We start from the raw sequence: 17155 nt of genomic DNA, 5'->3' as shown, positions 1-17155 counted from the left end.
TCCAATTCTAGTTTTGTCTTTAGCATCGGGTTCATATGTAGTTTATTGTGATGTTTCAGGGATTGGCATCAGATGTGTCTTGATACAGAAGGGTAGGGTGATCTCTTATGCTTCACGTTAGCTGAAGGTTCACGAGAAGAACTACCCCGTTCATGATCTAGAGTTGGCAGCTATTGTTCATGCATTAAAGATTTGGAGGCACTACTTTTACGATATGTCGTGTTAGGTATTTACTGATCATCAGAGTCTACAACACTTGTTTAAGCAAAACGATCTAAACTTGAGGTAGCGAAGGTGGTTAGAGCTGTTAAAAGACTATGATGTCACCATTTTGTACCATCCAGGGAAGACCAATATGGTAGCTAATTCCTTGAGCAGAAAGGTGGAGAATATGGGTAGCCTTGCATATAGTCCAGTTGGTGAGAGACCACTAGCATTGGATGTACAGGATTTGGCCAATCAGCCCATGAGGTTAGATGTTTTGGAATGCAACCGGGTTCTTACTTGCATGGTTCCTCGGTCTTCTTTGTATGAGCGCATCAGAAAGCATCAGTATGACAACCCCAATTTGTTTGTCCTTAAGGACACAATGCAGCACGGCGATGCCAGGAGGTTTTTATTTGAGATGATGGGTGTTGTGGATGTAGGGACGGATTTGTGTGCCCAATGTGGATGGGCTTCGTGAGTTGATTCTTGAGGAGGCCCACAGTTCGCGGTATTCCATTCATCCGGGTGTCGCCAAGATGTATCAGGATTTGAGTCAGCTTTATTAGTGGAGAAGAATGAAGAATGATACATTAGATTATGTGGCTCGGTGCTTGAATTACCAACATGTGAAATACGAGTATCAGAGGCCAGGTGATTTGCTTCAGATACTTGAGATTCCCGAGTGGAAGTGGGAGCGTATTACCATGAGTTTCGTTATTGGGCTCCCATGGACTTTGAAGAAATTTGACGCAGTGTGGGTCATTGTAGATAGGTTGATCAAGTTGGAACATTTCATTACGGTGGCGGCTACCTATTCTCCAGAGAAGCTGGCTCAGATCTATATTCGAGAGTTTGTGCGTATTCACGGCGTGCCGATGTCTATTATCTCTGATCAGGGCACACAGTTCACATCGCATTTCGGGAGAGCTGTGCAGCGGGAGTTAGGTACATAGGTTAAGTTGAGTACTACATTTCACCCCAGATGGGCGGGCAGTCCAAGTGCACCATTCAGATATTAGAGGACATGCTAAGTGCCTGTGTTATGGATTTCGGGGGTTCTTGGGATCCGTTTCTACCACTTGCTGAGTTTGCCTACAACAACAACTACCAATCAAGTATTAATGTCTCATTATGAGGCCGTATATGGGAGGTGGTGTCGTTCTCTAGTTGGTTGGTTTGAGACGGGAGAGGCTAGGTTGTTGGGTACTGATTTGGTTTGGGATGCCTTGGAGAAAGTCAAGTTGATACAGGATCGGCTTCGTATAGCCTAGACTAGGTAGAAGAGTTATGCTGATTGGAGGGCTTGTGATGTAGCATTCATGGTGGGAGAGAGGATTTTGTTGCGGGTTTCACCCATGAAGGATGTGATGAGGTTCAGGAAGAGGGGTAAATTGAGCCCTAGGTATATTGGTGTTTTTGAGATCCTTGAGAGAGTTGGTGAGGTGGCCTACAGACTTGCATTACCACCCAGCTTATTGGCAGTTCACCCGGTGTTCCATTTTTCCATGCTCCTAAAGTATCATGGTGATCCGTCCCATGTATTAGATTTTAGCTCAGTCCAATTGGACAAGGATTTGACTTATGAGAAGGAGCCGATATCTATTCTAGCCCGGCAGGTTCAGAAGTTAAGGTCTAAGAGTTATCCTTCTGTGAGAGTGTAGTGGAGAGGTCAGCCAATCGAGGAATCTATATGGGAGTCCGAGTCCGATATGCGGAGTAGATACCCACACCATTTCAACAGTCCAGGTACTTTTCTATGTCCGTTTGAGGACGAATGTTTCTTTTAGGGGTGGAGAATGTGACAGCTCGATAGGTCATTTTGAGTACTAACCCTTATTTCCATGTTTTGGGACCTCTATTAGCTCCATTTTATGTTCCTCCATTTGCTTGCGCACTCTGTATTTTTTTCCGGAAAGTTTTAGGTATAAATTTGAAGAAAATATAATTTTTTGGCTTTAAAAATAACTTGAGTTGACTACGGTCACCATTTTGTGAAAATGACCCCGGATCGGTGTTTTGACAATTCCGGTAGGTCCGTATTATGATTTTGTACTTAGGTGTATGCCCGAAATTGAAATAGGAGGTCCGTGGGATGATTTGACTCATTTTGCCGAAAGCTAGTAGTTTGAAGGTTTGGAAATTTTCTAGGTTTGACCGAAGGTTGACTTTATGGTTATCGGGTTAGGATTTTGGTTCTGAGACATGGTATAGGTTTGTTTTGCTATTTGAAACCTGTCTACAGAATTTGGTGCAAACTGGAGTTGGTTTGATAGGATTCAGACTCTTGGTTGTAATTTTAGAAGTTTTTGAGTTTTCTTTGAAATTTCATGCATTTTGAAGTTGGATTCGTGGTTCTAGGTATTATTTTGGTTTTTTGATCGTGTGAGCGAGTTTGTATGGTCTAATTACACTTGTGTGCATGTTTGGTTTGGAGACCAAGGGGCTCGGGTGAGTTTTGGATAGGCTACAGACCATTTCGGACTTAAGAAGTTGCTGGTTTCATATGTTTTCTAATGTTTGGTGTTTTGTGCTTCGCGATCGCGAAGGGGAAATTGGGACTGGGGCGGAGTTACTCTTTGCGAAGGCGAGGCACTAGTCATGAACGCGAAGTGGAGGGGGGCTTACCCTTAGCGAACACGACCGGCCTTCCGCGAACGCGAGGTTTTGTGGGAACCTAGGGGAGGATGGACTGTTACTCTATGTGAACACGGACCATGGCTCATGAACGCGAAGGCAGGTGGAACTAAGCATTCGCGAATGCGAAGGTAACATCGCGAAAGCATAGACCTTTTGGTCGCTAATCTTCGTGAACACGCCAGGTGCTTCACGAATGCGAAGAGCACCCGACGCCTAGTTATTAAAATAGCTGAAAGTCGGGATTTTCTTCATTTTTCACCATTTTCAAGTTTGAGCTCGGTCTAAAGGTGATTTGAAGGGGTTTTTCATACCCCACTTCACTGGTTAGTAAATTTTAACTTGTTTCATTACATTTCCATAAACACCCATTGATTTTAACCTTTAATCTAGGATTTTTCATGGTAGAAATTAGGAATTTGGGTAGAAATTGGGGATTTTGTAAAATTGAGAATTAGACCTCAAATTAAGGCCGAATTTCAAAACTAATCACATAACCAGACTTGGGTGTGAATGGGTAATTGGGTTTTGGTCGGAATCTCGAGTTTTGACCAAGCGGACCTGGGTTGACGTTTTTCCAAAATCATTAAAGATTGAATCTTTTTCACCCGTGGGTAGTTTTTAAAGTCTATTTTGAATTATTTGAACTATATTTGGCTAGATTTGATTGGTTTGGAGGCTAATTCTGAAGGAAAAGCCGCGGTTGAGCATTGATTTGGTTGCAGAGTAAGGTAAGTGTTGTGTCTAACTTTGACTTGATGGAATTAGGACTTGTTGAACTATTCGTTATGTGTATTATGTGGGGAAGCAATGTATATGCGAGGTGACAAATGTATATGAGCCGTCACGGGATTTAGCATGCAGGGTTGGAGTATTTACTTCCATATTTTCATTTGTTCCATGTTATTTCGTGTTATATGCTTTAACTGTTACACGTTTTTACTTGACAACTATGCAATATTTATTACTTGTTATTTAGCTGCTACTTGCCTTGATTTGTACATATCCCATGCGATCTCTGCTTATTTGCTACTTGTTTCAATTTGCTTTAATTGTATATTTTAACTGTCACCTGTTTTACCGGTTTCCATTGTTTGAGATTCCGAAAGGTTGGATATTCCCCATTTATACTGTGGTTCTTTACTGTTTGTACATTTTACCCCTCTGTGTTGTTACTTTGCAAGTATTGTTGTTGAGTTATTTGAGTTAATGATTTAAATTATTCGGGGATCGGGTTGCACGCCGCAATGGTATTGAACAATATTGAAATGATAAGAAGGAATAAGGCCGGATTATGATATGAACAGATGATGATATTGTGGGATATGGTTGCGTGCCGCAACGGATTTGATATGTTATATTGTACTTGTTTGAGATTGTAGAATCATTCTTGGTATTGTAATATGAGGCTTTGTTATTCTGGGCTCTCTGGTAGTTCGTTTTCGGATCCGTTTCATGAGTTTATTGCTTTATTCTATTCCTTTTTCTCCTATTATTTTAATTCGCACATGTTATTTGTGAGTGACCTGCCATAGTCTCGTCACTACTTCGTTGAGGTTAGACTCAACACTTACATGGTACATGAGATCGGTTGTACTCATACTATACTTCTGTACTTCTTGTGCAGATACCGGATTTGATTCCAATGGCACGTAGTAAGACTGCTCAGATTGAGCTACTTGTGCAAACTTGAGGTATAGCTGGATGGCGTCCGCAACCCTGAAGTCCTTCCAATCTACAATACTATTTATTTAGTTTCAAAGCAGTTGTATTTTGTTCAAACTTTATCTATAGCACTCTAGATGCTCATGTATTCATGACTCCAGATTCTGGGATATGTTTAGATTACGTTATTCCGTATTATATCACTTTATTTCATATTATTACGAATATTATTGTTAATATTTTGATTCGAATTGTTAATACTGATTAAGTAATTTAGCTAATATTATCTTGCCTAGCAAGTAAAATATTAGGTGCCATCAAGTGCCGAGGGTGGGGTTCCGGGTCGTGACATCTAATATCCAATGCGTTTAAGGGGGTGGAGGGGTTAATTTTGCAATATTTAAGAAGTTTGGGGGTCAATTTTAGAGGGGAGTTTTGGCCAAAATCACATATTTATCTTTGCAAACCCTAGAAATGGTTTAGTTCTCTCTTCTCTCTCATTTTGAAGTCGGTCCTCCCCTTCTCTCGAACGGCCGCCACTGCCTTCTCCAGCGAGCTGGCTGGCCGGTGGCCATGCCTCTCCCTCTCCTTCTTCTCTTCCCATCAGTTTCCTCTCCTACCTATCTCCCAGTTGCTTCTGCCATAGATCTAGAAAGAACCTTTAACAAAAAATGAACTCTAGCGACCTTCCCCCAATCTCCGTTCACCTCGGCTGCTTGTTCTAATAATTTTTTTTGCTTTATAGGCTATAAATTTAAAAATGGAAAGGAGTTCCACCTCCTTCCTCGCTGCCCGGATCTGAGAAGTTTCAATCGAAAAACTCTACTCTGATGACTTTGCTTTTGTTTTGTTTTGTTATCTTGCAGGTCATTTACTATGTAACGTTTCCGCCGGTGGAACCTTAATTGGCCGAAAACTTTAAATTGAATTTTTTTGGTTCATCTTTGTATTTCTTGGCTGTTAGTTTATTCTCGCATCTTTCTTTATGAAACCTTCAATCTTAGAAGGTTTTAGATTTGTAGTTATGTCGCTAAGTAGTTACCATCGATTGATGCTTGATAAATCCAATTGCGTAAGGAATATATATGTTTTTGATACTTCCTATGTGATGATACAATCTTCATGGACCTTTGGCTATAGTTGTTCTTTTGTTATTTCCGTCAATATTAAAATTTGACGTTGTTGCGCATTCTCTTTTGCGTTGGGTGTTACTGATAATTAACAAGTATTACACTGCTACTTGAACAAATAATACATTGACAGATGTTGATGAATTTCAAATGAGGTTACATAAGTGGGCTGCGACTGATGAAAACAATACAAATTATTGAGGCCACCACCTTATTTGTCCCTCCGAACCTAGCCCGAAAAAATAAATAAGGCGATAACGATAATTATCAGAAAAGAAAAGTCGAGAACGCAAGAAATTCGCCCTTCGAATGGTGATAGGGTTGACCACTGTAGTTGCAACAAAGGCTATTCCAATTCTTATGTCTAGACGGAAATCAAATATACAACCCGACACTCCCAAAAAATCATTTTCTAAAACATGTCAATATGTCATACTTAGTTAATTTTTTATGTTATATTATATTATCTTACTATCACGATCCAAATCACACCATAGGGGCCGTGATGACACCTAATCTTTAAAACATGTTAAGCCAATCATTTAGAAATAGTGAAATCAATAAAACATGATATAATAAAGCAGAGTTTAACATAAATGCGGAAATAGAGTTACACGACGATAACAAGCCAAAGCGACGATAATCAAAACAGCTACCCATAACTAGATAGTATAGAGTCACGAGCTCTGATTGAATACATAAGAATATCTCAAATATACAATATTGTTCGGATATAAAAAATGACAGTATAAATATAAGGATATGACTCCAAGGGACTACGACGGTCAATGCAGCTCTACCTTGAATCCTCACGGTCAAAGAAGCTCTCACTGCTTGGATATACTACCTACAACACCTAGATCTGGACAAAAATAAGCAGAAGTGTAGTATGAGTACCACGACTGACACCCAGTAATTATCAAGACTAACTTCGGTGAAGTAGTGATGAGGTTCAGGTCATGTGATACTCACTAGTTGAAAACCTGTGCAATAAATCAATACTGGCAACAAAATATATAAGGGAAAGCAATATCAACCCTCTCGTAGAGCATGTGATGATAACTCAATGCAGAAAACTAATTTTAGTCATCAAATCATCAAAGAAGTGGGGCATGTAATAGCATGTCAAATTTAACTAACAACTCATTAAAATACAAGACGGAAGCTTTTAAGAAACACGTGAGAAATCAAAATATCAATCCCGTTTCAACACATAAACACATCAAGAAAAACACCCCAAATCATCACACAATAACATTAACAATGCCACTCTTATTTCTCCGCATGCACACAACAATGAAATACCTCCCTTATTTCACCGCATGAGCATATCACCACCCTTATACTCCACACAACAACAACAATGAAATGCCACCCTTGTACTCCACTAAATAACAATCAACTCACTGAATATGTCTACATTTGACACAATATCACAAAACAATAATACCAAAGTTTCATCAAGATATAAGTTCATAACTTATCAAACAATTGCACAAGGACATGAAAATAGCATAAAAATACGCGCGGGGGGGGGGGGGGTTCAACAAATAAAGTATGACTATGGCTAAGTCAAATGTAGCGATCATGATCATGTAGTCACAAAGTTGTTTAAGGATATTTCATATAAATTACATTATCAAATTAAGGCATATTAATATCCTACGATCTAATCTGGTCATAAATCACATATAACACCCGTGTATATGCTCGTCACCTCATGTACCCATCGCTTTTCACATAACATGAATAAGAAATTAAGGCTAAATCCTAAGGGGTATTCCCCCACACAAGGTTAGGCACGATACTTACCTCAAATAAGCCAAATCAATACTCTAAAAAGCCTTGACTCTCAAATCAGCCTCCGAACGGGTCAAATATAGCCAAACATAACTCAATAATATCAAACACGACTATAGAAATCAATTCCATTTAATAAAGCACCAATATTTATCAAAAATAAAAAAGTCAACCCGGACGCACCTCCCGGAACCCAAAACAAAAGTCATAAATTCCGAACACCCATTCGAATATGAGTCCACCCATACAATTTTCATCCAAATCCGACTCTGAATCAGGTGCCCCATTTTTCATTTTAGAAAGGTTTTGCCAATGTAATGATCTGACCGATCAATTTGTGTATTTGAGCCATGTTTTCCCTTTTGAGGCTTCCCATATGTGTATTTGTGGGTATGTCACTTGCAGAGATGGTTGCTTTTGTTTCGGAAAGGTTTTGGTGTGATTTGGAATTCTTGGTTCTTAGTTTGGAGGTTTAAGTTGGAAGTGTTGACCGATGTTTGACTTGGTGAAAGAACTCCAGAATGGTATTTTGATGGCTCCAATAGTTTGTATGGTAATTTTGGACTTAGACATATGCTCGGAATTGTATTCGGAGGTTCCTAGGATGAGTTGGCTTTTTTGCCGAAAGTTGGCAATTTGAAGGTTTTGAAATTTCTTAAGTTTTACCATAGGTTGAATTTATGGCTATCGGGTTTGGATTTTGTCTATAGAGCTTGGAGGAGGTATTTTTTTTAATTATTTGTAACTTGTGTGCAAAGTTTGGTGTCATTCCGAGTTGGTTTGGTAGGAATCAGACGCTTGGTTGTGATTTTAGAAGTTCTTGAGTTTCATTGTTATTTCTATGTGTTTTTGTGTTCTATTCGTGGTTACAGATGTTATTTTGGTGTTTTGAGCTCACAAGTGAGTTCGTATGATGTTTCTAGACATGTGTGGATGTTTGGTGTGGAGCCCTGAGGGCCCAGGTGAGTTTCAAACGTGTTTCTCAATGTTTTAGACTTGGTTCATAGTTGCTACTTTTGTAGGTGCTGCATGTCTCGCAGATGTGAGATCGTGTTTGCCTTTGCGGACCTCGAATTTGTGAGGTACATATCACAATTGCGATGGTTGCCTGAGTGGATTGGTTTTGCATTTTCGGAGCCAGTGTTGTAATTGCGTGGTTTGTTGGGCGTTGGGGGGTGTTTGCTTTTGCGAACTATGGGATCACATTTGCGATCTTGCTTTGGCCTGACCTTGTTCGCAATTGTGGATAAGGTGTCAGATTTACGACGTCTGTGGGACTTGGCGGACTTCACTTTTGCCAGCCAAGGGTCGCATTTGCAGTAGCCACATATGCGAATCCAAGGTCGCAAATGCGACTTCTGCAACTGAACAAATAGTTGGGATATCGGGACTTAGTCTCATTTTATCATATTTTGAGCCCTAAACTCGGTGGGAGGCGATTTTAGGAGGGGATTTTTACACATAGCTATTGGTTAGGTGATTTTGACTCAATTTTGATATTACAAAATGATTACTTAAGGATTTTAACATCAAAATCATGAGATTTAAAGGAAAATTTTGGCAATTTTTGACTATATTTTGAAAAATAAAAAATTGAGTTTTGAGAGTCGAATTGGACTCGGATTTGAAAATCAGTAACATATTAGGACTCGTGAGTTATGGGTAGTCGAGATCTACCCCTCGACTCAGGTTTTGACCTGGCGGGTCCGGGGTTAACTTTTATTGACTCTTTGAAAATTGTGTGAAGATCTCAACTTTATTAATCAAAATTGGATTCTCTTGCATTATTTGATATTATTAAGTTGTTTTTGGCTAGATTTGAGCCGAGCGGAGGTCAATTTTAAAGGAAAAGCTTTTCTAGAGTATTGATTGGGGATATTTGCGGTAAGTATCTTGCCTAACTTTGTGTGGGAGAATTACCCCTTATGAATTGGTCTATTTAGCATATTTGTGTTATGTGGAACATGTACTCAAGGTGACGAGTGTGTACACAGGCGTATGTGTGGTATATGACCGTATTAGACCTTAGGCTATTAATATGCCTTAAATTGGGATTGTTTGATATATGAAACATGTTTTGTTGTTGAATACTCCTCGCACTCATATGTTATTGTTATTATTCTTGTGCCGTGGACTATATCATGATGTAACCTTGGGGTATTTTTTTTTGTTTTGGTGATATTGTGGCTCATGTGAACATGTTGTGTGAGTTGATTGTTATTGTGTGGAGTATAAGGGTGGATAGATGTTTATGCGGCGACATAATGATGTGCATGTGGCAAGATAAGGGTGGCTATTTATGTGCATGCGGTGACATAAGGGAAGCATTCTATTGTTTATGTGCATGCGGTGACATAAGGGTGGCATTGTGCGGATGTTATGAGATATATCTGGATGTTCCATTGTTATTTTTTATGTGTTGGAACCGAGATTGATGTTTTGATCACAAACGTGTTTTCTCTTAATTGTTTCTGCCTTTTGCTCTATGAGTTGTTGGTTGAATTTGATATTGTCATGACCCAAAACTAGCCTGTCGTGATGGTGCCTAACATGGTACTAGGCAAGTCGACACTTTAAAAATACTTCCAACACTTTTAAATGAAATAAGTAACACCGGTTTTAAGCATCAAAACTCTCAAAAAACAATTCCCAACATCAGGGTGTCACTGAGTACATGAACGTCTATACAACACAAGTCTAGAAATACTGTCTATGAAAGACTAAAACTAAATAAATAAAGCTAAAAGATAGGGAAGGAGAGACAAGGTTTGCGAACGCCAGGCAGCTAGCTAACTTGGAACCTCCAAACAATCAAGCTGTGAAAAGAAATCAACACCCACCGTGTCCGGAAACACCTGGATCTGCACACGAAGTGCAGGGTATAGCGTGAGTACAACCAATTCATTAAGTAGCAAGACTAAATAATGAACTGAAAGTAGTGACGAGCTTCACGAATATAGTTCAATTACAAAAATTACAACATAGAAAGATAGGCATGCTTTCAAATCCGACAATTAAGGCCAAAACAATTAATTCATCTCAAGTTCAATTGAAACAGGATATAATATCTCTCAGAAATTACATGACAATGATAAATGCCAGCTGAAGTACAACAATAATGAAATCAAGTGCAAAATCTCAGAGCAACAGTCACTGAGTCCTCCCATGCACTCCAACCTCACAGTCACTTATTCCTCACAGTCTCTCAATCCTCTCAATCACTCGGCACTCAGCACTCAGCACTCGCACTCGGTAGGTACTTGCGCTCACTGGGGGTGTGCATAGACTCCGAAGGGGCTCCTTCATCCCAAGCACTATAACAAGCCAATCATTGCATAAATCAATAAAACATGTTGTGACATGCAACCCGATCCCATAAATATTCTCACAATCAGGCCCTCGGCCTCCCTCAGTCATCAACCTTTCTAGTCTCTCGGGCTCTCAGTAATCATGATAATCAGCCCAAACAACAGTGATATAATGTACCAATAATGAGCAATAGAGACTGAGATGTAATATGCAAGTAAATCTGTGACTGAGTACAAAACAACAATTTAGCAGATAATTCAACATGTACACGCCCTCTGTGGGTCCCTGCAGTGCCAACATATAGTCTAAACATGATTTCCAGTTCAATTTCTATAATGCATGGAGAATATATGGATAATAACAGATTATTCAACTATACAGTACCTAGGAATTTACCAAGTCACAATTCCTACAGTGCACGCCCACATGCCCGTCACCTAGCATGTGCGTCACCTCAAAACAATCACATGACACATAATACAGGGTTTCATACCCTCAGGGCCATATTCAGAACTATTACTTACCTCAAGTCGTGCAAATCCCTACTTCAACACACCCTTGCCTCACGAACAGGCCTCCAAATGCCTCGAATCTAGCCACAAACAGTTCGATACAATCAACACGGGCTAAAGGAATCAATTTCATAAGAAAATACTAAGTTATAAATCAAAAGTCAAAAGTCAACTCAAAACTTAGCCCCCCAGGCCCACGTCTCGAAATCCAATAAAAGTCACAAAACTCGAAAGCCCATCCATCCACGAGTCCAGCCATACCGAATTTACCAAAATCCGACACCAAATCGCCACCCAAAACCCCAAATCAAGCTCTCCACCTTAAATACACACAAACTAGGTGGGAAATTCAATGTGGAGACAATATTATTGATTAAAAATGAACACAAGTAACTTACCTCAAGAAACCCCTCGAAATTTCTCTCAAAAATTGCCTAATCCCGAGCTTGAAATGTTCAAAATTAAGAAAAATCGCAAACCCTTGAATTTAAATGTTCTGCCTAGCCTTTTTGCTTCTGCGGTTCATTTGGTCGCTTATGCGTCACCGCTTTTGTGGGAAACCATCCGCATCTGCGAAAGTCACTACTTCTGACCAACTGCTTTTGCGGTCGCACATCCCGCTTCTGTGGTCGCGCATCCCGCATCTGCACAAATCGTTCGCTTCTGCGGACTAGCCTCCCCAAGCTCTCTTCTGCTTCTGCGGACCAGCCTCCCTAAATCGTTCGCACCTGTGCTACACCCAAGGCCATACCAAATCTCGCTTTTGCACCACTCCAGCTGCACCTACAACATCACACATTTGGCCAACCCCTCGCAGGTGCGATCACACCAGAGAACTACCAGCTTCAGCAATGCACTAAGTCCCATTTTCGATCTGTTAACCATCCAAAATCAACCCAAGGCCCCACGGGACCTCAACCAAACATAACAACAAGTCCTAAAATATGATACGAACTTAGTCGAGCCCTCAAATCACCTCAAACAACATCAAAAATATGAATCACACCCCAATTCAAGCCTATTGAAACTAAGGAAATTCCAATTTCTACAAACGACGTCGAAACCTATCAAATAATGCCCGATTAACCCCCAAATTTTGCACACAAGTCACAAATGACACCATAGACCTACTCCAACTCCCAGAACCCCAATCCGAGCCCGGTAACCATAAAGTCCACTCTCGGTCAAACTTCTAAATTTCCAACTTTCGCCATTTCAAGCCTAATTCAACTATAGACCTCCAAATCACAACTCGGAAACGCTCCTAAGTCCAAAATCAACCAACGGAGCTAATAGAACCATTAAAACTCCATTTTTAAGTCGTTTAGACACAAGTCAACATCCGATCAACCTATCCAACTTATCTTTTCAACCTTGGGACTAAGTATCTCAATTCATTTTGAAACCTCTCCGGACACGAACCTACTACCCTGGCAAGTCATGTAGCAATAGTAAAGCATAAAATGAGAAGTAAATAGGGGAACAGGGCTACAACTCTCAAAATGACCGACCGGGTCGTTACATCCTCCCCATCTTAAATAAATGTTCGTCCTCGAACGGGTCTAGAAACATACCTGAAGTCTCAAATAGGTGTGGATAACTGCTCCACATCACCCGCTCGGTCTCCCAAGTAGCCTCCTCAACTGGCTGACCTCTCCACTGCACCTTCACTGAAGCTATGTTCTTTGACCTTAACTTTTGAACATGTCGATCCAAAATGGCCACCGGCTCCACATCATAAGTCAAATCACCATCCAACTAAACCGTGCTGAAATCCAACACATCAGAAAGATCGCCGACATACTTTCGGAGCATAGACACATGAAACACTAGATGAACACTCGACAAACTAGGTGACAAGGAATGTTTGTAAGACACCTCTCCAATCCTCTGAAGTACCTCAAACGGCCCAACATCCGACGACTCAATTTGCCCTTCTTTCTGAATCTCATAACACCCTTCATGGGTAAAACCTTAAGCAGTACCTTCTCCCAAACCATAAAAGCAACATCCCGAACTTCCTATCGGCGTAACTCTTCTGTCTAGAATGCGCCGTGCAAAGCTGATCCTGAATCAATTTAACCTTGTCCAAAGCATCCTGAACCAAGTCAGTACCCAATAGTCTAGCCTCTCCCGACTCAAACCAACCCACCGGAGATCGATACCGTCTCCCATACAAAGCCTCATACAGAGCCATCTGAATGCTCGACTGGTAGCTGTTGTTGTAGGCAAACTCCGCGAGTGGCAGAAACTGATCCCATGAACCCCCGAAATCAATGACACAAGCGCATAACATGTCCTCCAATATCTGAATAGTGCGCTCGGATTGTCCATCCATCTGGGGGTGAAATGTTGTACTCAACCCAACCTGGGTGACCAACTCTCGCTATACTGCTCTCCAAAATTGTGATGTAAAATGCGTGCCCCAATCTGAAATGATGGACATTGGCACACTGTGAAGGCAAACAATCTCGCAGATGTAAATCCTAGCCAACCGCTCTGAAGAATAAGTAGTCCCAACTGGAATCAAGTTCCCTGACTTGGTCAGCCGATCCAAAATCAACCAAATGGCATACTTTCCCATTTCCATTTCCCGTGGGAGCCCAACTACAAAATCTATGGTGATCCGCTCCCATTTCCACTCTGGAATCTCTAGCCTCTGAAGCAATCCATCCGGTCTCTGATGCTCATACTTTACCTGTGTCATGCCCCGAACCTGGGGAGCTAGACCGGCACCCGGTGCCTCACCTATCCTTGCGTACCAACTTGCGACTAAGGGAATCTGAACATATAATGTCATACTTTGACCATGGGCCACATTGCAAGACAATTTGCAAACCAAAATATAAAACTGAATGGATACCAAAGCTGACTAAACATCAATATAAATCTGGGCCGGCAAATCCCTCATGACTACTGCAGCTGACAAACCAACAAAATATACATACAAGCCCAACATACTACACTAACTGACATGTTATGTCTACCAGCCTCTATTACTGGATGTACTGTAATCGGAATAGGGCCCCGACCTACCTATAACCTATATACACATACACATGATGTATATAAAACTCTAGACCCGGCAACTCCGAAGGACGTAGAGATTACCAATAAAGCTAAACTCGGGCAACACCTACTGACGAGATCTACCAGTCTGTCTGTCTGAACCTGCACGCATGAAATGCAGCATCCCCAGAAAAAGGGACGTCAATATAAAATAATGTACTGAGTATGCAAGGCAATAAAATAACTGAAAGCTGAAACTGAACTGGTAATATAATAACTGGGGGTTAAAGATAATCTGAAGATATACTTACCTGCTAATACTGACTCAACTCTCTCAATCTAGTAAGTAAAATAGCTGTCCGGCCCTATAAGGCTCGGTATATATATATAACTGCTCTGCCATAGTAGGCTCGCTCATAGGCGCTCGGTCATACTAGGCTCTGTCTCTTGACCAACTGGGCTCGCTCATAGGCGCTCGGCCACATCAGACTCGGTATATAACTTACCATCTGATCAGAGGTTGCCCAATAGGGTCCTGCCCATCGATTATAGCTCGATGGTAATGAAAATACTGTAATACTGTATATATAGGCTCTCTGCTCTCTTGACTAGAAGAAGATAATACTCAATTAAATATGAAGTCCAGATAAGGAGAATACTGTAATTTATGAGACTAGGATAATGTATATAAATTCGGGAGTATGAACTTCTCTTTATACCTCGTTATCAAACACATGTAATTACGATATCATGCCAAAATGAAGGAAGGGCTTAGCCTTAACATACCTGGAGTAGGGAAAAATCCGTATGATATTCTTGAGAAAGATTGCACCGTACTCCCTTAGAATTGCCAGAATCCCGTTGTTATTACGCAGTGCAATTTCGTATGTATTCCTTAACTAATCCAAGAACTGCCATAGCTATTGTAATATGAAGTCTCATATGAACTTCCAAATCTCCTCCAAAATAAATTTTTATATGCATTCAAGACAAAGTGTAGGGATGAATAGGATGACTAATACAAACCCCCTTTCTACGTGTTGGCAAGGATGGCTAAGAGTGGTACCTTGTATGACACTAGTCCATAAATACAGGGTATTGTAGCTTGGACCGTATTTTATCTCAAAATGTCAAACTTCGACGAAAATTCATTTTCTTCGATTTGCTTACCCTCTCACCTTCACGAATTTACTCATCACTTGTTTGAAGTAGCATACTGCTTATAATCTCCAAATAATCTCATCCCCGAACTTACATTGATTAACTTACGACGAAACTTTGACATACGAAAATGCGAGATGTAACATCCTTCCCCCCTAGAAACATTCATCCTCGAATGTTTACTCTTAGAGACTTTAGGAAAATTTTGCCAGAGTCTTCTCCGTGTGCTAGATTAAAACTAACCTATACGAAACCAGAAAACATACTATACATTCCACACATGGCCAATGTCTATAATTAGCAACACTTGGCTTCACACAACTGTCCATTATAAATTCTGAAAGTCAAAAATAAGAGCTTACCTGATGACCTACTGGCATGAATAGAGCTGTGCCGAAGTATCCCACCTCGAGCCATATCTTCAGTTTGAAATAGGTGGGGGTATTTATACTTCATTTCTTCCTCCGCTTCCCACGTTATCTCTTCCACATTCTTGCTTTTCCATAAAACCTTCACGGAGGCTACCTCCTTATTCCGTAGCTTGCGGATTTGTCAATCTAGGATGGCAACCGGAATTTCCTCGTATGACAAGTCCTCCGTAATCTGTACATCATCTGTGGGCACCACCCGGGTAGGATCGCCAATGCACTTCCGTATCATAGATACGTGAAACACCGGATGGACAGACTCTAATTCCGATGGCAATTCTAACTCATAAGCTACTTGGCCCACTCTCTGAATGATCCTATAAGGCCCAATATACCGTGGGATAAGCTTTACTTTCTTGCCAAACCTCATCACACCCTTCATAGGCGACACCTTTAAGAATATCTAGTTATTAACCCCGAACTCTAAGTCTCGTCGCCGCACATCAGAATATGACTTCTGAGAACTCTGGGCTGTCGACTGTCGCTCCTGGATAAGCTTTACTTTTTCTATGGCCTGCTAAACCAGTTCTGGCCCATGTAACCCAGATTCTCCAACATCAAACCACCCTATAGGAGATCTGCACTTACGCCTATACAAAACCTCGTACGAAGCCATCTGGATACTGGAGTGGTAACTGTTATTATATGCAAACTCAATAAGAGGTAGATGTTCATCCCAACTTCTTTTAAAATCCAACACACATGCTCTTAACATATCCTCGAGTGTCTGAATTGTGCGCTCTGCTTGTCCATCAGTCTGTGGATGAAAAGCTATGCTAAGATTCACCTGAGTCCCTAGACCTCTCTGAAATGACCTCCAAAAATGTGCTATAAACTGGGCCTCACGGTCAGATATAATAGATACTGGTACCCCGTATAGCCGCACTATCTCCTTAATATATAACTTTGTATAGTCTTCTACTGTATATGTAGATCTGACCGATAGAAAATGAGCTGACTTCGTGAGCCTATCGACTATCACCCATATAGAATCGAACTTATGATGAGAACAAGGTAAACTCGTGATAAAGTCCATGTTTATCGCCTCCCATTTCCACATCGGGATCTCTATAGTCTGCATTAGCCCTCTGAGCTTCTGGTGCTCTATCTTCAACTGTTGGCAACTAGGACACTGAGTGACAAACTCAACAATGTTCTTCTTCATATTGTTCCACTAGTACACATCCCTAATGTCATGATACATCTTCGTGGACCCAGGATGAATGAAGTACCACGAATAATGTGCCTCTGACATAATCCTGTCTCGTAGCCCTGCTACATCCAGAACACACAAACGACC

General features: G+C 40.8%; 1 protein-coding gene across 1 annotated transcript; it reads left to right on the top strand.

Moving 5' to 3' along the window:
• The first annotated feature begins 355 nt into the window (after positions 1–355).
• On the top strand, positions 356–685 carry LOC138898904 (uncharacterized). The gene has a single exon (XM_070185012.1). The coding sequence runs from the start codon at positions 356–358 to the stop codon at positions 683–685; it is 330 nt and encodes a 109-aa protein (XP_070041113.1).
• The last annotated feature ends 16470 nt before the right edge of the window (positions 686–17155 follow it).

This window comes from Nicotiana tomentosiformis, chromosome 9 (assembly GCF_000390325.3).
Source record: "Nicotiana tomentosiformis chromosome 9, ASM39032v3, whole genome shotgun sequence".
Classification (NCBI taxonomy): domain Eukaryota; kingdom Viridiplantae; phylum Streptophyta; class Magnoliopsida; order Solanales; family Solanaceae; genus Nicotiana; species Nicotiana tomentosiformis.
This window is presented reverse-complemented; position numbering and strand designations above follow the sequence as displayed.

What these genes read in the sequence shown, in the direction of transcription:
- LOC138898904 (XM_070185012.1), top strand. Translation starts at nt 356, where the DNA reads ATGGTAGCTAATTCCTTGAGCAGAAAGGTGGAGAATATGGGTAGCCTT.